Genomic DNA, 27357 nt, shown 5'->3' with positions numbered 1-27357 from the left:
AAATAAAAAGAAAGAGAATGAAAGAAGAAAAACAGGAAGGAAGGGAGGGAGGAAAGGGAAGGAGGGAGGAAGGGAGGGATGGAGGAAATAATAGGAGGAAAAGCAGAGGGATGAAATAAAAAGGGAGGGAAGGAGGGAGGAAGTGAGGATGGAGGAAATAATAGGAAGAAAAGCAGAGGGATGAAATAAAAAGGGAGGGAAGGAGGGAGGAAACGATGGAGGAAATAATAGGAAGAAAAGCAGAGGGATGAAATAAAAAGGGAAGGAAGGAGGGAGGAAGTGAGGGATGGAGGAAATAATAGGAAGAAAAGCAGGGATGAAATAAAAAGGGAGGAAGAAGGAGGGAGGAAAAACGATGGAGGAAATAGGAAGAAAAGCAGAGGAATGAAATAAAAAGGGAAGGAAGGAGGGAGGAAGTGAGGGATGGAGGAAATAATAGGAAGAAAAACAGGAATGAAATAAAAAGGGAAGGAAGGAGGAGGGAGGAAGTGAGGGATGGAGGAAATAATAGGAAGAAAAACAGGAATGAAATAAAAAGGGAAGGAAGGAGGGAGGAAGTGAGGGATGGAGGAAATAATAGGAAGAAAAACAGGAATGAAATAAAAAGGGAAGGAAGGAGGGAGGGAGGGAGGGAGGGAGGGAGGGAAGGAAGACCGGCCGAGCCAAGGTGGGCTTCAAACCCCCAGCCTGCAAAGGCATCAAATCGACCCCCTCCCTTTATAAGGCCTTGGTGCAAGTCACAACCGCAGGGGCTGGATTGTGAAAAAGAATTCGAGGGGTGTTTGGTTTTTGGGGAGGTAGAAAAACTTCACCATTTTTTCTCCCCAGGAGGCGAAAAAGTCCCAGTCAGGCCAGAGGCAACCCAACAGCACCTCAGGACTGGTTGCAGCATTGGGGGTGGGGGGTGGGGGTGGGCTGCAAAATGAATGCAACTCCCCCCACCTCACTCCCCCAATCCACACACACACACACACACACACCTGCCCCACGGCTTCTCTTCAAACGCAGGCTTTGCAATTTGCTTTTCCTTGCCAAGTGTGGAAATTGAAAGCAGGAAAAGGGAGGGGAGGAGATTAAAAAAAGAAATCAAGCAAAACGGGGGGGGGAAGCGGGAGGGGGCAGGAAGGAATCAGGCCCGTTTCTGCGGGCAAGGCCTTGCAACCGCTAGCAAGGGTCCCCATGGCAACAGCGCCAACAGCAGCTCCTGCCAGGGACGACGGAAGCGGCTGCCACCCAGCAAAATGGCTGATGTCACGACAGGTCTGGAAACCCTGGATGGGGGGCCCTCAGCCCCCAACAGACTCAGCTCATGACCTACAAGGTGTGTGTGTGTGGGGGGGGAGTTGCAGGCCTGGAGAGGGCAAAGGGACCCCCTTCCCTGAATTTTTAAGGATCCCCCGTTATGCTTTCCAAAGCATAGTTTCTGCAGGCTTTTTGCAAGGACCAAGCTGCCCATTTCTCTTGGCAGGGAAATTCCAGTCCCCCCCACACAAATTTTAATGTTAAGACACCCCCTCCCCCGGAAAAGAAAGGGGCTTTCTCCCCCAAACTAACTAGCCAGCTTCCTAAAAAAACTAGCCGAGATTCCCAAAGGGACCCAGATGCGCAAAAGCCAAGATGGCAAAATCGGACCGAGGTTGGTGCCCAATCCAAGTTGAGATTTGGGGTTCAAATGTGGGTCAGCTTGGGGGGAAAATGACGGAGGAGGTTGGGGGGGGGAGCTGAAATTGGGAAGGACCCCAACTGCCAATAATATAATGAAACCAGGAAAACAAGGAGAAAAATCCAAGGAAATTTGATATTGTTCTGAAACATTTATGGGGACAGAGAAGGAAAACCGTATATTTTATTTATTTTTATTTTTTCATTTTTCCTGTTACATCCATGAAATCCTCCTCCTCCGCCACCTTCTTCCTCCTCTTCTCCTTTTACTCTTCCTTTTCTCCTCCTCCTCCTCTTTGAGTTCTCTTCCTCCTTCTCCATCTCCTCCTCCACATTATTATTCTTAATTATTATTATTGGCCGCATAATACTAAAAAGGATTTTAGTGCCTTTTGGAAAGGCTCCAGGGCTTTGGAGAAATCTTAGGCTGAGGCTTGTTATACAACCGGGGACAATTACGAAGGAGTGTCTTTGTCACCACCCACACCCACAAACACACCGACAAAAACCTAGGAAAAATCCCTGTCGGGAAAACACGCCCAGCTAGTGCCGACATTAGACTGCAGGATACAATTTCCTTAGGAGACCTGAAGCCTCGGATGTGGCCTCACCATTTCTACCTTCCACACAACCCTGCAGGGGAGGCTGGCTTTGTGTGTATGGTGGTTGTGTGTGTGTGTGTGAGGGGGGGAACCACCCAATGTGCAATTTTAGGAATAGTAATAGTTCAAACCAAGGCAGTCATGAGTGATCCTTCAAATAACCACTTTTATTTTTATTTTTGGGGTCTTCCTTTTGTATATTTTCCTTCCTAGATCAACACCAAAATTAACAATGAGAAATACCTCCGGGCTCACACCGAAATTGAGGTTCTGCTGTCTGGATTTCTCAGGTCAGTTTCCCAGATGGAGCGAAAGGATTTTCATTTTATTCTTTCTTCTCAAGGCCCAACGGATTACGGATAGTCCTTGATTTACAACCGTTTGAAGTCAACCAAGTTGGGAGAGACCTTTGGAGGTCTTCTAGTCCAGCCCTCCTGGCTCAAGCAGGAGAACCCATTTCAGACAAGGGGCTGTCCAGTCTCTTCTTAAAAGCCTCCCGTGTTTGAAGCCCCCACAATTTCTAGTGGCAAGTTGTTCCACTGGTTAACCGTCCTTACTGTCAGGAAATTTCCTCTTCTTCCTGCTTCTCTCCTTGGTTAGTTTCCATCCGTTGCTTCTCCTCCAGCCTTCAGGTGGCTTTGGAGAATAATTTGACCCCCTCTTCTTTGGGGCAGCCCCTCAAATATTGAAATACTGATATCATGTTCACCCCTAAAAGTCCTTCTTTTCTCTAGACGGGCCAAACCCAAATCCTGCAGCCGTTCTTCCTACGTTTTAGCTTCCAGGCCTTTCGATCACCTTCGTTGCTCCTCTCTGCACTTTTTCCAAAGTCTCAACCTCTTTTTTTTGTAATATGACGATCAAAATTGGGTGCAGGATTCCAGGCGTGGCCTTAACTAGGGTTTGGGGTGTTTTTTTTTTAGTTTTTTTTTAACAAAGCGGTGAATTTCTTTTAACCAACTTTTAAAAAACAAAACCAAACCTCAATTTCTGGAGCGCTTTGCTAATTGCTTTATCGATTCCCGAATGGTAGTTCAGGAAAAAAAGGAAAAGGTATTTTTAATTGTGATAAATATTTCCTCGGCCGGCTGCCTCTCGCGTAGGCTTTTTCCGAGGGTTTTAATTTCCCCATCGAAAGCTCCGTTCGGGGCCCCCAAGACCCAATTTTTTTTTCTGCCGATGCAGGAGGAGGGCAGATATAAATTAGACGTTTCTCCTGGGTCTCTAATTGCCTTATCGATTTTCGATAAGGGAAGGGGCTCATTTACCAATTTGACAAGGGACGAGGACCGGCCAGGCAAAAAAAAAAGGAAGGAACAAAAAAAAGTCTTTGAAAATCTGTTTTTCTGCCCCATTTCCCCTTCCTCCTCCTCTCCTCCTTCTTCCTTCTCCTCTTCTTCTTCTCCTCCTCCCTTCTTGTCCTCTTCTTCACCTCCTTCTTCTCATCCTCCTCCTTTCTCCTCTTCCCTTCTTTTTCTCCTTTCTTCTCCTCCTCTTCCCTTTTCTTCTTCTTGTCCTCCTTCTTTTCTTCTCCCCCTCCCCCCTCCCCTTCTTCTCTTCCTTCCTTCTCTTCTCCTCCTCCTCCTCCTGTCTTGTCCTCCTCCTCGCCTCCTCCTCCTTCTTTCTTCTCCTCCCTTTCTCCTTTCTTCTCCTTTTCCCTTCTCTTCTCCTTTTTCTCGTCCTCCTTCTCTTCTTCTCTCCCCCTCCCCTTCTTCTCTTCTCCTCCTCCCCCTTCTTCTTTTCTTTCTTCTCCTCTTCTCCTGCTCTTTTTCTTCTTCTCTTCTCCTCCTCCCATCTTCTCCTCCTTCTCCTCTTCTCCTCCTTTCTTTTCTTCCTCTTCTCCTCCTCCCTTCTCCTCCTCCTCCTCCTTCTTCTCCTTCTCTCTCTCTCCTCCTCCTTTCTTTCTTCCTCCTCTTCTCCTCCTCTTCTCCTCCTCCTCCTTCTTCTTCTCCTTCTCTCTTCTCCTCCTCCTCCTTGCCCTTTGGTGATTTCCAGAGACGTCTTGATGAAAAGGCCAGAGAATATCCGAGAATTTGCGGCAGGTGAGTATTAAAATTTATTTGAACAATACCCCATTGGGAGATCTGGAGTGTCCGTGTCCAATTGAAGTGCGTGCAAAAACACACCAGCCTGGGCTGCCGATTGGCTGGGAATCGGATGGGCACCGTGGAAAATTCTGATTTTTTTTCTCTTTTTGGCCAGACGGCTTCACGGCCCCCTCCAATGTTCTCTCTTTGCCACAAGGACGTCTATTCTGCCCCGATCAGATGCCCAACCACGGTGCCTGGGTTTCAAGGATGCCTGCTTTAATGTGGGTTTTTTTGGACACCCCCCCTCCAAAATTAATCCTGGGGAAGGAGCCCCAGAGAGCGGGCCAAGCAAACAGGGCTTTAAAAAATATAAATAAATTTAAAAAGCAAAGCAGAACCTGCTCCCAAGCTAAATAAAGTTTCAAACAGAGGCATAACCCTGTTGTGATTAATTAATAATAACTTGCTGATTGTTCAGACTAAAATCAATGGCTGCTTAAATTCAATTTCTGAAGATTCTGCATTGAACAGAATCTTGAAAGTTGATTCGGCTCTTTTAAACTTTAAACGGTTCTCCCTTTAAACTTCCTTCCTTCCTTTTTCTTTCTCTTCCTTCCTTCTCAGCTTTTTCTTTCTTTTCCTTTCTTTCTCCTTTCCTTCCTTCTTCTTTCTCTTTCTTCCCTCTTTTTTTTCTTTCCTTCTTTCCTTGCTTCACTTGCTTCACTTCCCTTTCTTTCCTTTCCTTAGTCTTCTCTCCTTTCTTTTCCTTCCTTCCCTCCCCCAAACGGAGCAATAAATAATATTTTCCTTGCAAGGATGTTTCTCAATCAGCACCGCCTCGCAAGAGAAAATTTTAGCTTCTAAGAAGGGCAGACAAGAGCCCTGCAGGAGAATAGCGTCAGGCAAAGAGAGCCCCGGAGGCGTGTGTCACGCTCCCCTGACCATGTGCAGAGTGCTTCCCTCTGCCGTTTGCACACCTGGGACCTGTCACACACAGACACACTCCCTTGGAGGAGCAAAGCAGGGAAACGAAATAGGCTAAAAAAAATCCCCCGATTTGCCATCAAGGGACCTTGGAGGTCATCTAGCCCAACCCGCAGAAGCCCAAGGCAAGGAGAAAAACACCCCAAACTTCCGTTTTCCTGGCCTTTTTGCTTCCCAGACTACTTCACCAACCCGGAGCTGCCGAAGAGGATCCAGGAGCAGATGATGGAGAAGCTAAACCAGGCTACTTAAGGGCCTCCTGCTTTGACAATTCGAACGGGCCCAGAATTATGATATTTCTTGGAATTTCTTTCCTTTTCATCGGTTGTTAATAAACCCACAAAAAAATGTGTGAAAATGGCTCCTTTCCCCACCCCCCAGCTCAGTGGGGGGGGATGAAACGCCAGCAACTCCAGGCACGGCTGCATCCTGTACAGGCTGCCCTCGACTTACAACGGGGTTCACTTAGTGACGCAGCTCAAAAGCCGCAGCGCCACTAAGAGTTCTTTCACACGGATGACCGTTGTAGCCTCCTGCAGTCAGGGGATCCAAACTCAGCCGACTTGTACTTACATCACGTCTTCAGCGATCCCTTAAACGGCACAAAGTCGTAACCCTTTGGGGGCAAAAAAACTCAACGTTTCATTTAGCAACAGGGCTCCGCGGTAGTCGTTAAGCCGAGGGCTGTGGATTTACTATCTGGGCTGGGCTTAAGTTGCAAGTCAAAAAGTCCAGTGAGGGGTCCAGGAATACCACCTGTGGCCACTCCACCTTGATGGAAAACGCCCCTTGCCACACGCCAAGGTGGCATTCTTAGTGGACAACCGGCTAAAGAGGAGCCAGCCGTGTGCAGCAGCAGCCAAAAAAGCCACACAATCCTAAGTTGTATGAACCAGAGGGATACAATGGAGATCAAGTGAGGTGATAATACCACTCTGTAAAGCTTTAGTAAGGCCACACCTAGAATCCTGCATCCAGTTTTGGTCACCACACTATAAAAATGGATATTGAGACTCTAGAAAAAGTGCAGAGAAGAGCAACCAGGATGATGAGAGGACTGGAGGCTAAAACCATACAATGAACGGTTGCACGAACTGGGCCTGGCTAGTCCAGGGAAGAGAAGGACCAGGGGAGACAGGAGAGCATCTTCCAGTATTTGAGGGGCTGCCCCAGAGAGGAGGAAGGGGGTTCAAGCTATTCTCCAAGGCATCTTTGAAGGCAACGCAAGGAATAAATGGATGGAAACGGATCCAGGAGAGATTTCAATCTGGAAATAAGGAGAAACTTTCTGACAGTGAGAATAATCAACCCCTGGAACAGAAGTTGCCTTCAGAAGTTGTGGGAGCTTCATCCTTGGAGGCTTTCAAGAAGAGACTGGACTGCCCATCTGTCATAAATGGTATAGGGTCTCCTGCTTGGGTGGGTGGGGGTTGGACCAGATGACCCCCAAGGTCCCTTCCAACTCTGATTATCTGTTATTCGTGGCTGCCCTTTGGCAGAGCCGACAGGGGCCAACCAAGAGCTGAATTGCAGCCAACTTCCACAACGCTGAGCATGTCGGGGTTCGGAAGACACCCCCCTCCCCGCAGCCCCAAAGGGACCCCTTGACCCAGGGGGTGCAACCCTCCCTTTTGTGAGCCTCCAGGGCCACCTCACCCGCAGTCTGGCCCCCTCCCCGTTTCCCCCCCCCGCCCCTCCTTCTCCAGGCCTGGCCAGCTCTGCCGACATGATCTCAGCAGTCACCTTGATAAGGTGGGACGTCAAGGCCGCCGTAATGGATGGCTCTGCTGCAGCAGGCGCAGCTCCGTGTGAATATTCATGCCCTGCTCCGCCGGTGCATCCCGGACCCCCCTCCCCCCCTTCCCCCAGCATCCTCACGTAGGGCCCTAATGAGATTGTTGGCAGCCATCCCTCCTTTACTGGGGGGGATAAAGTTTTCCTGTGTTTATCTTCCCTGACTTATCTTCCCTGACGGAGGGGGGCCTGGCAGCCTTGTGTTCCCTTCGATGGTGGTGGGAACAGAAAAGAGGAGGAGGAGGAGGCATGGTTGGGCATAAATTAAGTGGCAGCAGACCCTTCGGATGCCAAGGGACAGGACACCGGGGGGGAGGGAAGGGGGGGGCAGCTTGTTCCAGTCGGTGCCGCGACGGGACTGCTAATGCAACGACAGCTTTGCGAGGTCTGGAGAGGCTGTCGCAAACAGGCCATTCCGGGACGCGCCGCCGCCGTTGGTTCCCGCAAGGACCCTGGCACAACGGAGCAGTGTGTGTGTGTGTGTGTGTGTGTGCGAGGCTAAGAAAGGGGCAGCGAAGGTGAGCAGACTGCCTTCCCTATTCCCACCCCACAAGAGAGAGAAAACAGCCCTTTTCACTAAACTCTGTGGCGGCCCGTTTTTCTTCCCATCCCGAGTTCAAATCCAGGAAAACTCTTCCTTGGAGGCGGGGAGGGGGGAGGCAGTTTGCCCTTTTTGCAACCAAGTTAGAAGAGTTTATCTGAATCACCAGCAGCCTTCAAGCATTAGGGGACTTTAAAAAACAAAAACCTGGTTTGATTTAGCTACCGCCCTGCCTGTCCGATTTTAAAACTCGGGCACTTCCAGGCTGCGGATCTTTTTTTTTAAAGGGATCAAATCTTTGGGGAGTTTGCTTGCAGGCATGCAAAGACGGGGCCACTTTTCTGCTTCTACTACCCCCCCGCTGGTCTTTGGGCCTCGGGCTAACCTAGTCAAAGTCTCTCCGTAATTTTCATGGGCGGCTCGGTGCCTGGAGAGAGTCCCGGAGGGGGAAAAAAAAAAAACTGTTTCCCCCCCTTTCCCCCTCCGAGCAAAGGATGAGAAAAGCCGCTAGGATTCAAGCCAGCAGGTTTGCTATTATTATCATCAACCGCAAACCTCCTTACTATGGATTTGGCCTCCCATTAGGAGTCCAGAAGCCTCGAAAACGGCGCAAGCTCTTCTTTGCAAAGCTGGACATCGCCACGAAGAAGCAACGATTAAAGAGGGGATGTTTTATTCGCCGTTCCTGCGGCCTCTTCCCGCTTCTGGCCCAAAGCAGGATCCCCTCGTCCCCCCTGGAAGACTTTTAAGGGACCCCAAAAGCAGCTGGCTTCGCCCACCGTGCCCAGCTCAAGGAAATCCAAACACCCCCCCAAAAAGGGAGTTTTGGGCTGGAAATAAAATAATCCTGAGCTCCGATTTTAGAGCTCTGGAGAGAGAAAAAAAAGGTCCCTCTTTCGTGGTGGCCTCAAGGTTTCCTCCCTTTCCTCTCGGCGGGTTCTGGTTCCTTCTGGGCGAGCCGGAGCCGCTGGCTGCTGGATTTCGGTTCGGCAAAGGGCTGCACCGAGAGTGGGACGCGGACGGTGTCGAGGCCGTTCACCTGCAGCGCAGGAAGAGAAGGGGGGGGGCAGGGAGAGCCCCGTGAGACCGCCGCGAGCAAAAAAAACTGGAGCTCTCGGTATGAAAACTCAACTCTCGGTTGGACGGGGTTCCTCCCGCTCTCTTGGGAGAAAGTGGGGGCAGGCTTTTGGCCTCAGGGTGCCCCCCTCCCACCCCCCACCCCCAATGCTCCATTCTGCCTACCTGGGCAGGTCTGGAAGCCAGGGAGGAGGAGGAGGAGGGCAAAAGTTTCCATTGTTTTTCTTGCAGATGTTTCATAACCAAACTAGGTAACGTTATCAGCGCTAGTTTGGGTAATGATTGGGTAATGTCAGCGAGGAGAGCACCACCGTCCTCCTTCTCGACACAAACTCCCTTCTAGCACTGATCATGTTGCCTAGTTGGGTCATGAAACGTCTGTAAGGAAACAACCAAACTAAGGAAGCCACTGTCCTCCTCTGGTCCTTCTTCTCCTTCTCCTCCTCTTCCCTTTCTCCTTCTCTACACACCCCACTCCCTTCCAGCACTGATGATGCCACCTAGTTGCGTCATGAAACGTCTGCAAGAAATGCAACCAAGCTCGGAGGGTTGCCATAGAGGGAAGACCAAAAAGGCAGCCCCTTCCAGGTTATCTGCCCCTCCACGACTGCTACCCAAGAGGTAGACTATTCCTGCACAAAGAGGCTCCTTTGCTAATGGGGGCCCTGTTTATTTTTATTTTATTTTTCATTCTTCCTTTCTATGATAACCTCAAGTCCCCTTTTTGAGCCACCGTGGATGGCCAGGTCTCCGGGTCACCCAAAACCTTGCCAGAAGTCCGAGAGGGAGCTTACCGTAACGTCGCACCAGTAGCTGCCCAGTTGGGTGATGGGTTCTTCCGGGAGAGTCAGCGCCTGGGGGGGCACTGCAACTCCCAGCTGGAGAAGGAAAACAACAACAGGGTTGCAAACGCGTTTCAAAGTTGTGTTTCAATCTAACACGAGGCGGAATTTCGATCCCGTCCCCGAGGGGATGTTGTAAAAGGTGCCAAACAGTCATTGCTCTCGCAACTTTGAACAGTCCCTAACCGAATTGTTGTAAGTCAAGGACTACTTGTATTAAGGCTGACGTCTCCATTAGTCCCACGGGGAAATAAACACAACCATATAAACACCTCCTCACCCGCAAACCCTCCTCCCTCCCCAATGAGTACAGATTAACATCACAATCAACACTAGACCAACAATGAAGTACACAATACCCCAATCAAGGAATTACCAATGCAGAGCAACAGACTAACAATAAACCATCACTTAATCAAGAAAACACCAAGACTCCTCCCACCATGCCTGTCGGAACAAGCCACCAGTATAAGAAAATAAGAGCAAACCCCACACCCTTCTAATACTGATGAAGTTACGTAGTTGGGTAACGAGACGTCTGCAAGAAAACCACCCATCTCAGAGATCCCCAAGGAGCCCAGAAATGTATAAACCTCACATTGCGGAGAAAGTGCCGGCAGACAATTTCTTTCGTCAGCTCCCACTGGTCACACTCATTCACACCAATCTCCAGGGTGCAATTCTTCAGAAACCGGACAGTCTATAACGAAAAGGGACAGAAACCTTAACAGCTGGTCATCCAAGGGAAGGATAGATATGGGAACCCAGCCGCTTTAGCTGAAGTTCCTCCAAAACATGACCAGAAATGCTAAAAAAAACCCAAAACCTTTAAATATAAATATATATATATTTAACAGCTCTAGATCTGTTAGCAGAATTCTAGTATTTGGGAGAAAGGAGGGAATAAGAGTAAAATTCAAATTTTGAGAAAGGAGAGGTTATTTACCCTGCTGTACTGGTAATTTTTGCTGATAGATAGATGATAGACAAATGGATAGATAGATAGATAGATAGATAGATAGACAGACAGACAGACAGACAGATGATAGATAGATAGATAGATAGATAGATAGACAGACAGACAGACAGACAGATGATAGACAAATAGATAGATGATAGATAGATGGATAGATAGATGATAGATGATTGATATAGATAGACAAATGGATGGAGATAGATAGATAGATAGATAGATAGATAGATAGATAGATAGATAGATAGATAGATGATAGATAGATAGATAGATAATAGATAAATAGACATAGACAGACAGACAGACAGGGATAGATGGACAGGATGGATGGATTAGATAAATAAGATGGATGGATGGATGGATACATAGATATAGATGGATGAATGGATGCAGAGATATGATAGATGGATGGATACATAGAAATAGAAGATGGATGGATTGATGGGTAGATAGACATGATGGATGGATGGATAGCAGCTTCTCTTCCACAATTCAGCTTTCAAATGAAGCTCACTTATCAATAATATTCAGAAAATTTCTTGCCAATTATCCTGTTCCTGCAGGATATTTTGGGGGGACAATTATTCTTCCCAGCCTTCATACCTTCATACCGCTGTGGCTTTGTAATCTTGGCAACTTCCCCTCTTCACGTAACTATGGACCAAAAAAACAGAAGAGGAGATGCAGAAAGGAAAAAAAAAAATCAAGATTTTGTTCTCTCCTGTTCCCGCTGCGTAGGGGGGATCCCGGCGCAAACTTACTCGGTTTTCCTCTTCGAAAAACTTCTTGTTTTCGGGTGAGGCGTAAACGGCCCGGTTGCGGAAGAGGAGATGGTTACGGCCAAAAGACCGGTGGACCAAGACGGTTTCGCCGCGGTTTCCCACGTCTGCAAATTGAGATACGGAGAAAAGTTTGGAGGCAGGCTTGTGTGTGTGTGTGCGTGTGTGTGTGATCCTTAGCTCTTGCCAATGTACAGATAATCCTTTTTTAAAAAATCTTTTATAAAATATCTCATTAGGTGAACAATGTGGTTCCAGGTTTTCACATTTCCATACAAACGTGACCATAATTCCATACTAACTTTTATATCCAAATTTATATATTATTTATTACCTTTTTCTTTAAATAATCTCATACATTACTTAACAATATTATGTTCTTATTCAATTTCTATATTCATTATTCTTTTTTATACAATCTCATTTCATATTATAGCTTAGTTCATTTTTCTTTAAATATTCTCCTGTCTTATTAGACAATATTACCCATCTTCTTATTCAATTTCTATACTAATTATACACGTATTCTTACAGTACAGATAGTCCTTGACTTACAATGTAACTCCCTAAATGACCGTTTGAAGTTACAACGGCAACAAAAAAAAGCGACTTATGACCATTTCCCACATTTATGACGGTGTCAGTGTGTCAAAATTCAGCGGACAGAATGGGCAGCCGGCTCATATTTATGACGATTGCAGCGTCTCTGGGGTCGTGTGTGTGATCCCCTTCTGGACGAGCCACGTCAGATTCGCTTAACGGCCCATGTTACTCACTGAACAGCTGCAGGTTTTCACTTAGCGACGGCGGCAGGGAAGGCCCTGAAACGCGGCGAAACTCAGGTCACCTAAGAAACGCCTGTGCGGAGGTCAACGTCGGGGAGGGTCTCGTACCTTCCACCGGTTCAGTGAGGATGAGTTCGAGGGGCTCTTTGGGCCGGTGCTTCAGGTCCTCCACCAGACGGAAGACGCGGAAACGGGGGTGTTTGATGCGAGGCTCTCGGCCTTTTTTGCTCAGTGGGACTTTCCACCAGCGCTCCACGACGACGGTCTCCTGCAAGGCAGAAAGGCCACAAACCGAGATTGTTTTAGCTAGTTTTGGGGGGAATGCAATGGAGGAGGCGGAGTGGGGCTGGCTGGGACCCTCCCCGCCCCAAAGTCCAGCTGAATCTAGCAAACTGCATTTCTTTTTTCTTTCCCTTTTTTCCCTCTCTTTCTCTTCCTTCCCTCCTCCCTCTTTCCTTTCTTTTTTCCTCCCATCTTCCCTCCCTCTCCGTATTTTCCTTTCTCCTTTCCTCTTTCCTCTTTCTCCCATGCAACCCTCTCTCTCCTTTTCTCTTTCCTTTTCCTTCCCATGCTTCTCCTTCCTCTTCTTTCTTTCAACTTTCCCTTCCTTCTCTTCTTCTTTCTTCCTTCTTTCTTCCTCCTTTTCCTTTCTTTCCTCTTCCTTATCTATCTCTCCTTTCTTATCTACCCATCTCCCTTTCTTCCTCCTTCTCCTTCTCTCCCTCCTTTTCCTTCCTTCCTTCCTTCCCTATTTATCCATCCATCTCTTCCTTCCATCCAACCTTCTCCTCTCCTTTTTCTTCTTCCCTCCCTCCTTCTCTCCTTCCTTTTCTTCTCTCCTTCCTTCCTTCCTTCCTCTTATCCGTGTCCAGGAAGCCCATTCAGCCTCTCCCGAGCCACCTACCCCGCTCTTTGGCCCTGGGCAGCATCGCAACACCCATCCTCCACAGCCCTCCCCAATCTGCAGCCCCAGGCGTTCTCTCCTGGTGGTCCCCCATCCCTCCTTCCCACCTCCCCGCCAGGGGCTGTCCCGCCCTCCCCCGCCAGACCGGACCCCGAAGGCCCCTCCCGGCCCGGCCGAGCTCACCCGCGGGGCCGAGAGGCTCAGCCCCCTGGGCAGGAGAAGGGGAAGAAACCCCGCCGGCGCCCCCAACACCGCGCGGGACAGCGCCGCCGCCGCCATCATGGTTCCCACCACAGGCCCCGCCCCCCGACGACTGCGCAGGCTCGGAAGCCCAGCAGGCCACGGCTAAGCCCCGGCCTCGCGTAGCGCCGCCTGCTGGGCATATCCCCTCTTCCTGCGGGCGGCGGCACCACGACAGCCCCCGGCTGTTGACTCGGCCAGGCCGGAGGGATCCCGAACGGGTGGGCTGCCTCTCAATACAGGAGTCTCGGGGAGGATTGCCTCGGAGCGTGCCTCCCCCCTCCCCCCTGCCATGGATGCAAAGCTTTAATGGGGTGGGAGTGAAGGGGGACTCTGAGCATGTGTAGAGGGCTGTGTGTCACCAGCAAAGGCATCCTGCCTCCCTGCCGTGAATGCAAAGTTGCAACAGGATGGTGGTGAAGGGCAGTCTTGGGCATGCACAGAAGGCTGGCTCCCTGCCAAACAGAAGGAAACACAGTACCTCTGAGCATGCACAGAGAGCTTTCCCTCCTGAATGTGAGAAAGATTGGAAACACCCTTTAATTTGGAGGGGATGGTACAAAAGATTCATTTCCCGATATAAAAACAATTTCCCAAAGGCACTGTGCCTCTGAGCGTGTACAGTGTTTTCTTTTCCACAACCCCCAATGTCTTTTAATCTTTGAAAACAAACCATTCAAGTGGTTACAAATGGGGTGACAAATGGGGTGACCCATCAAGCAATGCCATCCCCCCCATAAACCCGTTTTGAACAGGGGGGGCATGTAGACAAGCCACCATGGGAGGGGCCAAAAGTGGGAGGAGCTTAGCATTGTGGTCACAATGGGGGTCTGTTGTGCCTCTGGCTGCCGGTTTCATCGGGTCACAATGGGGCCCTTGGCTTGAGGCCCTGTCCCTCAGGGGCCACTCATCCCTGGGCAGATGCCACCCAAGAGCCAGATCGTCCAGGGACCTCGCTGCCTGCTTTGGGGCGACGCTAAGCCTGCTTGGACCCCCCCTTTGAGCTTCATCTGAACTTCACCCTCGAGGAAACATGACCCCCTCAAACACCAAGTGAGCCTCCGCAGCGCCATCTGGGCACCGCTGCCTGTCATAGCTGGCTCATCCGAGGCTAAGCCAACAATCGTGGCTTGCTGACCCCTGGTGGCCAAACCTGGCAGACCCAGATCCTTTCGTTTAGCCCAGGACCAACTCATTTGGGTCCCTGGGATGCTCCTGGCAGAAGAAAAACACAAACTTCCCGCTAAAATTTCACACTACGGATATTGTGCCAGCCAGATAAGCCCCATGATGCAAACCCATGGCTTGTTCTTGGATAATCCAAGATCACCTGCAAGGCCAGAGAAATTGGGAAACCGTTTCAAATTCAGCCCTTGCATTTTGCACGTGGCGTCCAACTTTGCAAACCTTTGTTTTGCTGTTTGCAAACTTGTTCGCGTTTGCAGCTCGGGGGTTAAATAAAAGGAATGTTTTTATTTATTTAAAGGGTGGGAAAATGTCAACTTTTCCTCTTCTCTTCTGCCAGGGCAACAACCCTTGCCCGCCCGGAAACTTTGAGCACCCGTCCTCGCTACTGCCCGCAGTGCTCCTGAGTTCGAGGGCGCCAGTTCCAATCGGTGTGGTCCCAGTGCCCCAGCAGATTGGCTGAGCCCAACTGAGATCTACCAGGTAAGAAAAAAAAACCCGGTGTCAAACCAAGTGTGGCTAGGAAGAGGGGTTGATGGGCACTATAGTTGCAGCCCTACTGGGAAAATTACATATTTTCAAACTTGGTTAACTTGGTTAACTGAAGTTCCAATTCTGCTTTTTCAAACCTGGTCATTTTTTTAAGGTGACTAGACTTCCAACTCCCAGAATTCCCTAGCCAGCGTGGCTAATTGGCAGAGCATGATGGGCACTGTATAACGCAAGCCCTACTGGGAAGAGCCTTTTTCAAATGTGCCAACTTTAAAATGACTGGACTTTTTGTCTGTCCGCTTTTTCCAAACTTGCCAACTTTTCAGATGAGTGGATTTCAACTCCCAGAATGGGATTTGAAATCCAGCCATCTTAAAAAGTTGCCAACTTGAAAAAAATAAACCCGCTATTTTACACTGCCAGACTAAAAAGGAAATATTTAATATACAAGCGTGCAAGTTTTCACTGTTAACTTCTGAATCGCCTAACTGGGGCTTCGTGCAATTTTTTCCCCCCTGCCTTCCTAACAGGCTGCCAACCTCACCGTTTTTGCTAGTGACGATCAACACTCCGATCGGCCGGTGCAGCTGGATTTCCACTTCACTCATGGCAGCCAGGGTGCCAGCCATTGGCATGGACTTCTGCAAGGACCTACCCTTTTCCTGGACACCCCTAGGCTGGCACTGGATTTCAACAGCCGGGAAAGGTGAGGCCAAAAACCGTGTTTAAAATTCCTTGAAGGTTTCGAACAGGGCAGTCTGGGCCTTTGGCTGGATTGTGTTGTATTATAAAACTTGAATTTTGGACTGACTGTCCATCTGGCCTGATCCTATAGCTTGACCGCCACGCTGGAATACATCGAAGAAAAAACAGGCGCAGAGCAAGTGCTGGTCAACTTCCATAAGGCTCGGCGAGACCGAGGTAAAATAGGGGCTTTGGGGGAACTTTTTATCCTGGTGGTGGTTTTTGGGCTGGGAGCGAATTTCCAAGCCTCGGAAAGAAATATATATGGGCTGCTCATAATTAATCCAAATTACAAAGGAAAAAGGAGAATTGGTTAAGGATGAAATTGGAAGAAGGCAAGGATCCCAAAACGGGCTGGTTTAAACACAGGCACCTACAGCCCCAAATTTGTTGCTAAGCGGGACAAGTTGTCTCATAAATACGAATCACTTGCCCAGTGCCTGGATTTTGATCACGTGGCCGGGGGAAGGCTGCAACGGTCGTAAGTCTGGGAAACAAACGGTCGAGCCACCTCTAAACGAACTGCTGTCGACCTGTACCTTCTCAGCAGGCCAACACCTTGCCCCAAAACTTAAGTGATAAACCCTGATTGGATCCGAGGGGGAAACCACCCCAGGAAGCAGCATCTCCCTTTCTGCACCCACTAATCCCGCTTCCCCCCACCCTTCTCTTTCTAAGGCGACTTGCTACGAGCTTTTGGCTTCTTGGGTTTCGAACTCGTGGCCCCCGACCACCCTGGCCTGCCCCCCTGGGAAGACACCATCTTCATGGCTTACCCCCTGGAACGCGATCTCGGCTGGAATCTCCCACCAAAGACGGAATGACACGCATGGGGCCTGGGGAGGATGGAAGCCCCCGATTTGGAGCAGCGTGATTTCAGAGACACCCCCAAAAGGCATTAAAGTGGCATGAAAGCTTAGCAGCTTCTGAGGCCGAGGGAGGGAGGGAAAGGGGTAAATTTAGGGTATCCCTCCTGCGCCCCTCCGAATCTCCCGTCCCATCCCGACACAAAATAATTGGGTTCGGTTTGGGGGCCACAAGCATCCTCGTCCTTTCTCCCCACAATTCTGGGCTGAAATCTTCTTCCCACACACACCTCTGCATTTTTGGAACTGCTAAACACCAGCCTTTATTTCAGACAAAAATATAAACTTGAGGCGTCTCATCACTGCCCTTCGTGTTTTAACACTTTGGATTATAGGGGTGAAGGGAGAGTTTGCTTTGCATGTTTGCATGTTTCAAAACCAAACTCTTTGCAAAAACAAACACTCCCTTTGCCGCTATATTATCCCTGTCCTTTTAGACACCCCCCCCCCACCATTTCCCCCCCACCTCCACACTGCAGTTTTGGACCCACAATACAGGGTGCCAGGCACTGCGGCTCAGGCCAAAGAAACACAGGCTGTCCCAACCTTTCCAGACAGGTGGGGGGACCCAAAAAGAAAAAAAAAATGGGGTACAGAAAACGAGGGATGGACTCAGGGTCTTAACAGCCCAACGCGAACATAAACTCAAGTTTGGGGGGGGTGGGGGTGGGGGTGGCAGAAACGCAGCCACCCCCCCCTCCCGTCTTCTGTGCAACTTCCCAGAGAAATGGCGATTAAAGGCTTTCTGGGTCCCTTCCAAGAAACAAATCTTTCAATCTGCAGCAAAGGAAAGGGAAAAAAAAAAAGATGTTTAAGAAGTTATAAGATCTGCTCTTGGGGTGGGGGGTGGGGGAGAAACATCCTCGCCCTCCCTTCCAAAGGGATCGGATCTGAGGTGCAAATCTGGAGCTAAGGAACCTGGTTTAGACCAAGCTATCGTGGATCAAATTTTCCTGAACATTGAGAAGGCAGAAGGACCCAAAGACTGGGACACCAAGCAATCCAAGGTCTCCCCAAACTTATTCTTGGTGCACAGTCACCCAACGTTTTACTCCTCACCTGCCTTCCTTCGGAGGCTCATAGCATCACCGAATTCTCCTCCCCTTCCGACACGGAGGCACTCTCTGCGGGATTCAAGAGATAAGATTGGCATTTTGGGTAGGTGGGGAGGGGGGGGGGAGGGAAAGGAGGTTTGGGGGGAGCTGGGAGAAAGAAGGATCCCGCAGGTGGTCAGGGGTTTATTATAGCCAGCAGGGAAAGCAAAAAAAAAAAAAAAATGGGTTGGAAGAAAAACTCCAATTTTTTTTTTGAGAGAAAGAATAAAGTCAGCACTCATTTTGGGGGAGGGGGATTTGAGCCTTTTGTCTGACCCAACCAGGGGAGGGCTGGGGCAGGACAAGCGGAGTGGCATCTCCTCGGGATTCTGCCGCGTACCTGACAGGTTGTCCGTCGACATCCCTGCAGTATTTCCCTAGGGAGACAAGCAGAGACCAGATTTGCCAAGGGGGCAGGAATCAACATGGTTAATAATGTATTAATCAGTATTCAATTGGGGGGGGCAGGACGACGGGTGTGTATGTATGTTTTTTTTTTAAACGCACTTTTTTAAAAAAAAGTTTTGTGTGTTGTTTCTGGGACTTTTTAAAGTTTTGTGTTCTAACTTGCTATTGAATAAAATAAAAATCCTGAAAAAGTAAAAAGGAAACAATAGCTTTGCACAATTGATCACCTATGGTGCCCCCTCCGAGCTCAAGATAGAAATACCAACCAGGAGAAGATTTAAAACCTTATTAGAGCTGGCTTTTTCCTTCTTCCCCTTTTCCTTCTTCCTTTCTCCTTTCCATCTTCCCTTCCTTTTCTCTTTTCTTTCCTCTTTTTCGTTTCCTTTTCCCTTCTTCCCTTTCTTTTCCCACCCCCATCCTTATCCTATCCTCATCCACAGCAACATGGACTAGTCACATAGCCAGCCTACCCCAAAAGAGGCCGGATCCGTGTCCCGATTATCAACCAGGTTTCTGGGCAGCTCCCTTGAGGTCGCCCCGTCTTCGTCCGGCAGCTTCCGAACCGCGTAGCCCAACCGGATCAGCTCCTCTCCCACATCGACAAACTGGGGGAACAGAAGCTTCCGGGCTGAAAAACCGGCCCTCGGGTGGGCCAAATCTCACCCCCAAAAGCCGTTTCCGTTTTCCCCTTAAGCCAGGATTGGTCCCTCACCTGCCCGTCGGTGGGCTTGAACAGCCGGACGCACGGACGCACGCTGTCCCCCACGGACACATAGGTGCAGATCTTGCAGAACACCAATTTCCACTGGGCGCAGTGGGTCAGGCGGTCGAATTCATCCAGGGCAGCCTCTTCCCAATGTGGCCCTATTTGCAGGAAGTCGAGGCCCGGGCGTTGAACGCGGGATTAAACTTCTGTCAAAGGTTCCTGCCACCCTCGGGAACGGCTCCCAGAATTCCCCCAGCCAGCAAGGAAGCTGTTAGAAATGGGTGGACTTCAGCTCCCAGAATCCCCCAGAAAGGAAGAAAATGGAGAGACTCACCAGTTGGGGCCACACCGGCCAAGCTGCACTCGATGGCCTGGAAAGGGAGGCCTAGGAAATCACCCCTTCGCCCCCACAAAAAAAAAAAAAACCAAAAAAAAAAGGGGGGGGAGGGGAAAGGAGGTTAAAAGGAGGAGCAGGAGAGGCCAATCCCGGCCACCCCATCCCAATAGTTCTCGTCCCAATATTCCATCCCTCGTTTTCGGTTTCCAAGCTGCTGCACTGCTCTTTCAAACCCCTTCCCCCCCCCCTTCTGTTGGCAACTCGAAAAATAGCCCTAGAAATATTTTACGAGTTGACATTGCCCTGGCGAGCGGCGGTTTGCTCCGGCAGGACGAGCCCAGCTGACGTCCCTCCAAGACTGTCTAAACCCCGACAAACTCCCAACTTCTTGCTCACGGCCACGGCCACCGAGAATCCAGGACCCCAATTTCCCGATCCCCAAGTTGGAGGGACGACACCCCCGGTCCGCCCCTCACCGCAACAGCCGCAGCTTCTCCAGAGGCGCCTCCCCGGTGTCCCCGAAATCCACGTAATAAATATCCAGGTTGCCATTGTCCATGGTTCCCAGGATCTCGGCCCGATACCAGGAATGGTCTTCGGGGTAGTAGGCGGCTACGATGTCCCCCACCTGCACGCTTTCCAGCTGGAGGGGCGAGAGAGAGAGAGAGGATAGGGGTAAATGCCTGGGGTGTGTGTGTGTATGGAGGGGCAGGATGGAAAGCTACACAGCCTGAGTAGATATTGAGAACAATAGTTACAACTATTGTATGTATAAGATTTATTATCGGAAATGTCAGCAAGAAAGGGGCACATCCTATCATGCATGGTAGTCTTGCAAAAAATCCCAGTGTCACCTCATAAAATATTTCCATGGTCCTTTTAGAGTTGCCAGCAGAAAGGGAGGTGGGAGTAGTGCAGCTGCTTGCAAACTGAAACTGCATTCCATGTTTTCAAAGATAGTAATTAGTAATTATGTTTTCATAGTCATAATGTACACTGAAGACGGTATTTAATTTCGTTGTATGAGATGCAAGGACAACAAAGTAAACTAAACTATAAAAAATATTTGGGGGGGAAAAAAAACAAAATTACACAGCCTTCCCGTGTTGTCCCTCACCTCGCCATTGTTGGTCTCGTAGTATTGTGTCATGTCCCGGACGAGTTTGTCCAGGGACAGAGCTTTTGTGTTGATAATCTGGATCCAGAAGTGGCTGGGATTCTCCGAGGCCGAGACGTAGACCTCCAGGTGGTCTTTTGGGCGGATGTTGAAACCCGGGCTGGAGGCTTTGAGAGGCAAGGCAGGTGGGTTAGGGGAGGGATAGACTTACCTGTATGGCGAAAGGCAGGGGGGTTAGGGCAGGGGGGCGCCAAGCTTTTGGACCTCAGGGACCACCAAACTCCTAATTTCAAATCCCGCGGACCACTAATAGGAACCCAGAATGCCGCTCGCGGAAGCGCCTGGACTCCCAAAGGATGGGGTCCTTCAGGCACTTAGCTTGGCTGCCTGTTTCTGCAACCTTGAATACTCAGTCACTTGGGCCCGTTTCCCACATAAAGCAAAACACCAGGATCTCATGTGACTGGGTGGACATGGCTTGGTGGTCATGTGATTGGCTGGGTGTGGCCAACTCAACATCACTCACATCGAGGCCCGCATCTCCTCGCCTGGCCTCTCATGACCGTGGGGATGCTGCAACAGTCGTAAGTGTGAAAAATGGTCATAAGTCACTTTTTTCAGGGCCATTGTAACTTTGAATGGTCACTTCACACTAGCAAAGTACCAGCAAAGGAGGGGGAAAAAAACTCCAGAGACATTCCTGAGACAGGAAGTCTAGTCCTGCCAAGAATGTTAATAAGGGTTAACGGAGAGGCAGTTTCTGTAAGCAACACCAGAATGTTTCCTTCCTGCCTTACGGGATTAGCCCAGTAATTTCTTCTGACAACCGGTTCTCCGAACTGCTTAAAACGTTAACAACCGGTTCTAGCAAATAGGTGTGAACTGGTAGAATCCCACCCCTGCCACTGGGCGTGTGTGAGCGCTTCTGGCGAGGAGGAAGAGAAAGAAGCGTGGTGGGAGGAGGCTTGGCGGCTGGCCAGAGGGGCGGCAAGCACCAGGGAACAATGCCGCGATCTCATAATCACAACCGTCATAAATACGAGTCCGTGGCCAAGCGTCTGAATTTCAATTGCGTGATCCTGGGGGAGGCCGCCGCGGTTGTGTGGAAAACGGCCGCAAGCCGCTTTTTTGAGGGCCACGGTTAACTTCCAACGGTCCCTAAGTGAACGGACGTTATCGAGCTACGAGACCCAGCCCAATCCTCCATGTCCCGACCCAGTCTACCCTCAATTTTGTTGCTCACCTTCAAAGGCGGACAATGGCGCGGGCTGATTTGGGGACTCTGCTCCGCTCGACTCTGGGGGATCCCCCAAGCGGTAATCCAGCAGCCCGTCGCCCGCCTCTCGGCGGAGGTACCCAAGATCTGGCATCTGACTGCAAGGTTCTACGCACGAGTAAGGCTGCACTCCTGGTTCACCAGCCGCTGCTGCCGCCTCCTCCTCCTTCCGGGTGCCCAGCGGTTGTTTGCGGTGCGAACGAGCCAACACCAACTGCAACAACTTACTGTGGACAGCGTCGTCCGACAGTTTCTCGCGGATCAATTCCTGCCGGCAGAAGATGGGTCAGGGGCAGTTGTCTGCTCCGAAGCCCCCTGTCCTTTGCGCCCCTCTCAACTTCCGTTCTCCATTGGCCCTGGATTCCCTCCAGCCGGGCCACCTCCGCCCTGGCAACAGGAAAGGCATCCGGCCATTAAAACACTCTCCTAGCTCCATTCAGTTGCCTGGACTCCACCCCAGCAAGGGATTATGGGAATCGTTAAAAAGAAGAAAAGTCAGAAAATGGGGCCACTTTTAACCAATGTCTCCCTTAGCAACACAAATTTCAGGCTCCATTTTGTGGCTGTGGGTTGAGATCCGCTGGCTCAAGGCCCAGATCCCGCACACGGTTGAGGAAACCCAGCCCAGTTAAGCTCTCACCTTGGCGGCCTGGACCTCCTTGCGAGTCCCGGAGAGGCTGACGACGCGGGTGAGCGACAGGGCCCCCTCCGTTTCGCGGTCACAGTCGATCTTGGCCCCGGTGCTCTGGCATATGGCCCTCACGGTCTCGCCACCTTTCCCTGGAGGAGGAAGAGCGACAGCAGCCGTGAGGGACGAAGAAAGGGAGTCGAGCGCCTGGGGGAAAAAAAAAACCCCTTCCGTGGGATCCGTGGAGCTGGGTTGGTCTTCCGGGCAGACATTTCACGACCCGACTAGGGAACGTCATCAGTGCTAGAAGGCAGTAGGATTTGCAAGGATGAGAAAACGGCTGGGTTCCCGGCAAGACGTTTCATTACCAAACTAGGCAACGTCATCCGTGCTACGCCCCCTCCTCTTCCAAATCCCAACTCTCCATTGCCAGCTTCCCAAAACGAGACAAAAATCAGCCTTCCGTAGAAGCCCAGCCACAGCATCAGGGTCTCCAGGGTGGGGCGGCTAAAGACCACCAACCCTTGCGGCCCCCTCCCCACTAGGAAAGCTTTCAAGGGCTCCGAGGGAGAGGTACCAATGATGCGGCCAATGGCCCGACTGGGCACGGAGATCTTCTCCACCACGGGCAGGCTCTCCTCCAGGATCTGGTGGATGGCGGCTTTGGCCTTGCACACCTGCACAGGAGTGCCCGAGATCCGGATCAGCCGCTCCACACCGGATTCCTCCAGGTCCACATTAATGCGGGCGTGAGTGTCCTTCCGCAGCTGCGAGGAGGGAGGAGGAAGAAGAGGGGACGGAAATAATTGGGGGCGGGGGGGCTCATCCAGCTTCCGGGATTCTCTTGCAAAAAGGAGGGAGGGGGTGTCCACCCACCGGCCCTCTCCCCTTTGTTAAGGTATTGAGATTTAAGAGCTGACCAGCTGTAAAGCTGATGCGATGTAAGGCCAATGCAACGAGGATGAATTCCACCATAGCATGGGTATTGCCCTTTTAAGACGAAGAATGGGTCCACAGAAGTCATGACCTCTTTAAGAGGCGTCTATAGAAAGGTAGCCAATTGGAGGGTGTGTTTCTCTCTCCTTGTGTCCTGTCTTCATGGTAGAGTTCTCAGTGCAGAGTTAAGAAGAGTGATCGCTTCTCAGGTATTTTGCCTACCATGTATATTTCTCTATACGTGTTGTGTATAAACCACTGTGAAATGTCTAAGGCTGTGTGTGCTGTGTTTTGCTCCTGGGTTGTCTCATAATAGTAGCCATGCTGCAAACGCTCCGACACCCTTCCTCCACTTGCCTGGTTCACCTTGGTCCCCTGCCGCCCGAGAAGGTACTTCACTGCCTCCTGGGGCACCTTCAGGACAAATTCCATTTCTTCCTCGCCCACGAAAGTGACGCGCTCCTCTGGGGAAGGAAGAACCGAAAGCTGAAGACCTGGAGATATCCCCCTTCCCCACTTTTGGAGGTACCTAAACCTCCTAAAGAACAAAGGGTGTAAAAAAGCCCCTCTCACACTACCTGACTCTGTTGTTACATCCTCTAACTGTCCCCCAATTCCTTTAACCTCAAATTATCCACTATTGACCTCACCCCATTCCTGCATAAGTGCACCATCATGCCTACCGTCCCTGTCCTATTGTCCCCATTGATTCGTACCTATTTCCTGCATTTTGATTCATGTTTATACTTATACCTATTACCTTATAAGCGACTGACAAATCAAATAAATCAAATAAAAAAATAAAAGGAAGGAAAGAAGGAAGGGGGAAGGAGAACAGGGAAGGGGAAGGAAAGGAGGAGAGAAAAGAAGGGAGGGAGTGGGAGGAAGGAAGGAAAGAGAACAGGGAAGGGGAAGGAAGAAGACAAAAGAATGGAGGGAGAGGAAAAAAGGGAGGGAGGAGGAAGGAAGGAAAGGAGAGAATTCCCATTCCTAAGAGGTCTGTAAGGGGCGTGCATAAGTGCACCATCGTGGCTACTGTCCCTGTCCTATTGTCCCCATTTATTCCTACCTATTTCCTGTATTCTTACTCATGTTTATTCTTATACCTATTGTCTTGTAAGCGACGGACAAATCAAATAAATAAAATGAATAAAGTTTCTAGCCTGGTGCCTTCATCCCTGGGCCAAATTTTCACTTCCCTTCCAGGAAGAAGGGAGGGAGGGACATGGGTGAAACATCTGGCCCAGCAGAAGAGTCAAGGTTGGGCTGCCATCTATCCACCTGGGATTGAATTTGGGGGGAGGGGGGGTTTCAATACTGCAAGGTGTGTGTGCGTGGGGGGCGGGAACTGGCACGCTCACCTTGGTCCTCCCGGTATCGGCGGTACAAGATGTAGAGGATGGCAGCGCTGGCCGGGATGCCAAGGCCCAGGGCGATCTTCTGCAGGCCGGTCAAGCCTCCGGCCCAGGCGCTGCTGCTGCGTTGGTCAGCCATGCCTCTGCAGCCTCCAGCTGTCCCCTAAGCATTGGAGGGAGGGGGTTTGTTGGGGGGGGGGGCAAACTTCAGCAAACCTCCCTCCCCCAAAATCAGGCTGCTTGTAAAGAGTTTTGGCTTTTCCCAGTCATTTAAAGGCATTCAGGGCGCCCCTCCCTCTCTGGCTTCCACCCCCCCCACCAGCCAGCAGCTCCCTTCCTCTAGATCCCAGAATCTAGATTCCCCCCCCTCCCACCCCATCTAAAGAACAAAACCGAACATCCCTTTATTTTTTGCAGATTGCAATTCTGGCTTTTCTTTTTTTCTTCTTTTTGCAAATCCTGCCCAAAAGGCGAAGCTCCGCAAAAGGGTGGGGCTGGAGGCGCCCCCTCCTCTAATGCAGGCTCCTCCGCCCATGCAAAGCCCCGCGCGGGCAGAGGAAATACCCTCCCCAACTCATGCTTTAAATTCTAAAAAAACCCGTTCGCAATTAGGAAGTTTTTGCTCGTTTCTTGAGGGGGGGGGGAGGAGAACGGTGGGGGTTGACCCCTTGCAGCCCTCCGTTTTGTCTTTATTTCCTCCCCTCCTTTGCAATGCCGATAGACTGCCTCTGCCTCTGGAAGCTCCACATTTCCCCCGCTGCACACAAGAAAAGGGAAGTTTTTGGGTTGTTTTTTTTTTTGCTCCTGGCCCGGGTGAGGGGTTTCTCCGCCGCTCTTCCTCTCTCGGCCTTCTCCAACTTTCTCCTCCTCCTCCTTTAGGGTCCAGAAATATTGGGGGTGTGTGTGTGTGTGTGTGTCTCACCACTTAATTGCAATTTAATTCGCCTAGTTTCGACCCCCCCCCGCTGCTTTATTTTGCACGCCAATAATGCAAACCCGGCTTGCAGCCGCCTCTTATTCCAAGAGGCTTTCTTGCAAATAATAATAATAATTAAAAAAACGCATCCAGGGGATCCATTGCCAAGTCCTCCCCGCGGTCCGCCCGCTCTACGCCCCTCCCACAGCGCGACCCTTACCTGCACAACCGGCGTCCCCCCGCGTTCCGCCTCTGCGGGACCCGCTATTTATAGCCTCTGGCTCCGCCCTCTTCTCTCCCCCCCACCCCCGCGCGCGAGCCTTTCAGCCAATCGGCGGAGAGAGAGCTACCTGCCGACGGGTGTGTGTGGGGGGGAAATCGGAAAGGAGCGGCCAATCGGGAACGAGCGGGCGGGCGAAAGAGAGAAACGGGTGGCGTTAGGGCCTAGGTTAACCAATAGGCGATAAGAATGGGGGCAGGCGCGGTGGAGCCAATCAGCAGCGAGCGTGGGCGGGAGAGGGAGTTTTAACTGTCGCTCCGGCCCCTCGCGAGCGGCACGTGGTTTCCAACAACAGCGAGCTATCCCAGAATGCTTTGCGCTCCAATGGCTGAGACACCATTGATTACCCATAATGCCCCTAGCAAAGCCATGATGGACAGTTGAAAAGGGATTCTTTCAACTGATCTTCAAAACAATCCCAAGTTTTAGCAGTTTGCAGGCAAAAAAATGGATCCTGCTGAATTTGTTCATAACCCTTTATCCTAAAATTGAGAATTTAATCAATTTTTTCCCCATTTTGGGGGCCCAAAATATCAACTTCTTGGTCCAGCTCAGTTGGCACCTTGACTGCCCTTGCAAAAAAACCCCAAATAATCTTCTGTGCATAGATTGAGAAAAATATTAACCGTAGTTTGTACAACAAACTACACCTTGGATTGTTGCATGAAACCTTTATGAAGGTTCGTGGCTAGCTTTGCAGCCAGGCCAACCCTAGGAAGCCTAAAGGTTGACTTTGGGGCGGATAGTAGGTCCAAACCTCCCCATCTCTTAGTCTGAAAAGTTAGGAACCAAAGTGGATAATGAGTAAGGGAATCCTAAAAGAAATCTCCCAAGAAAGATTCTTGCTGAAAACATTGCACCCAATCACTTGTATTTATTTATCATAATACCAGCCAGAGCCCCAAAGTCACCCAGCTTTGTTAAATCTCCCATTCCCTTGTGTGGCTTTTGTATAAAATTCAAATTATCGGCATAACGCCCCAATTTATGTGTGTGCAACTCATGACTGAAACAATTTTTTAAGGTACAAAATGCCTCCTTCTGTCAACTGATAACATAGAAGATACACAAAATGGTATTTGGATGGGTAGTTTTTTTTTTAACCTGCTTTGAATTTCAATATCCAGGGCAAAACTTTAAGAGTTTAAAACCTGATTTTCTTGAATTGTTCAAAGTTTAAACCCCAATTTTCATTTGAATTGTTCAGTCCACAATTTCCAAATGGTTAAATACCTGGCGCCACAATGGAGCCCAAAATTCCTGTGGTTAGGCAGGACAAGTCGTGAAGTGAGTTTGGCCCTGTTTTACAACGTCCCTTGCCCCAGTTGTTAAGGGGATCACTGCAACTGGGATGCTGCAGCCGTCATCAATATGAATCCGTTGCCAAGCATCTGAATTTGGACCGGGTGGCCACGGGGATGCCACAACGGTGTTAGTGTGAAAAATGGTCACAAACCATTTTCTTTCAGTGCATTTGTAGCTTCAAACGGTCACTATGTGAACAGCTGAGGATGGCCTGCTAAAGACAATTTATTATCAATTGGGTCAGTCTTCCTCCAGATCCAAAACACGGCTGCCAAAAGAGAAGTGGAAATGAGAAAGACGAGAAGACGTAGAGAATGTAAGTGTGTGTATTGAGAAGGACAGATAACATTACAAACGAGCACAAAACAATCCATAAATAAGATGTAAAAACAACAAGGACCACAGATATGTTCGTTTTTTCAGAGAGGTTAAGGATTTGCAAGCTGCCGTTTTAATCATGTACACAGAGGCAAGAAATAATAATGGCAAGAAATCAGAC

At 50.0% G+C, this 27357-nt stretch overlaps 4 protein-coding genes across 4 annotated transcripts; 2 read left to right on the top strand and 2 right to left on the bottom strand.

Moving 5' to 3' along the window:
• The first annotated feature begins 1187 nt into the window (after nt 1-1187).
• RIIAD1 (regulatory subunit of type II PKA R-subunit domain containing 1) lies at nt 1188-5645 on the top strand. The gene is given in 5 exon segments (XM_087943282.1): nt 1188-1275; nt 1278-1321; nt 2478-2554; nt 4260-4306; nt 5457-5645. Coding segments are annotated over 5 exon segments (276 nt in total). The 5' UTR covers nt 1188-1241; the 3' UTR covers nt 5531-5645.
• A 2628-nt stretch (nt 5646-8273) lies between these two features.
• MRPL9 (mitochondrial ribosomal protein L9) lies at nt 8274-13290 on the bottom strand. The gene is made up of 7 exons (XM_087943281.1): nt 13157-13290; nt 12178-12337; nt 11267-11391; nt 11109-11159; nt 10131-10232; nt 9485-9568; nt 8274-8652 (listed from the first exon to the last, which is right to left on the bottom strand). Exons 1-7 carry the CDS (start codon nt 13253-13255, stop codon nt 8521-8523), a joined length of 753 nt encoding a protein of 250 aa, XP_087799407.1. The 5' UTR covers nt 13256-13290; the 3' UTR covers nt 8274-8520.
• A 956-nt stretch (nt 13291-14246) lies between these two features.
• On the top strand, nt 14247-16711 carry OAZ3 (ornithine decarboxylase antizyme 3). Its single transcript, XM_087943730.1, is given in 6 exon segments — nt 14247-14266; nt 14739-14802; nt 14804-14881; nt 15421-15596; nt 15726-15811; nt 16313-16711. Coding segments are annotated over 6 exon segments (570 nt in total). The 3' UTR covers nt 16459-16711.
• Nucleotides 16712-16735: 24 nt separating this feature from the next.
• Nucleotides 16736-25565, bottom strand: TDRKH (tudor and KH domain containing). Its single transcript, XM_087943280.1, has 14 exons — nt 25494-25565; nt 24364-24520; nt 23360-23466; nt 22644-22833; nt 22079-22218; nt 21406-21706; nt 20163-20329; nt 19522-19688; nt 19043-19107; nt 18715-18866; nt 18509-18607; nt 17935-17971; nt 17560-17624; nt 16736-17277 (listed from the first exon to the last, which is right to left on the bottom strand). Exons 2-13 carry the CDS (start codon nt 24494-24496, stop codon nt 17578-17580), a joined length of 1605 nt encoding a protein of 534 aa, XP_087799406.1. The 5' UTR covers nt 24497-24520; nt 25494-25565; the 3' UTR covers nt 16736-17277; nt 17560-17577.
• Nucleotides 25566-27357: the final 1792 nt, after the last annotated feature.

This window comes from Notechis scutatus, chromosome 14, assembly GCF_049901735.1.
Source record: "Notechis scutatus isolate UNSWTSFEM ecotype Mainland chromosome 14, rNotScu1.2, whole genome shotgun sequence".
NCBI classification, from domain to species: domain Eukaryota; kingdom Metazoa; phylum Chordata; class Lepidosauria; order Squamata; family Elapidae; genus Notechis; species Notechis scutatus.
Note: the sequence above shows the minus strand (reverse complement) of the source record. Positions and strands in the feature narration are given on the sequence as shown.

Excerpts from the sequence above, each read along its gene's own strand:
- MRPL9 (XM_087943281.1), bottom strand. The coding sequence starts at position 13,255 with ATGATGGCGGCGGCGGCGCTGTCCCGCGCGGTGTTGGGGGCGCCGGCG. Across the intron at positions 11,160-11,266 it reads TTTTCGAAGAGGAAAACCGA|TTACGTGAAGAGGGGAAGTT; the intron begins GTAAGTTTGCGC and ends TTTGGTCCATAG. Across the intron at positions 10,233-11,108 it reads AAAGCCACAGCGGTATGAAG|ACTGTCCGGTTTCTGAAGAA; the intron begins GTATGAAGGCTG and ends TTTTCGTTATAG.
- TDRKH (XM_087943280.1), bottom strand. The coding sequence starts at position 24,496 with ATGGCTGACCAACGCAGCAGCAGCGCCTGGGCCGGAGGCTTGACCGGC. Across the intron at positions 23,467-24,363 it reads CCGATACCGGGAGGACCAAG|AGGAGCGCGTCACTTTCGTG; the intron begins GTGAGCGTGCCA and ends TTCCTTCCCCAG. Across the intron at positions 21,707-22,078 it reads AGGAGGTCCAGGCCGCCAAG|GAATTGATCCGCGAGAAACT; the intron begins GTGAGAGCTTAA and ends TTCTGCCGGCAG.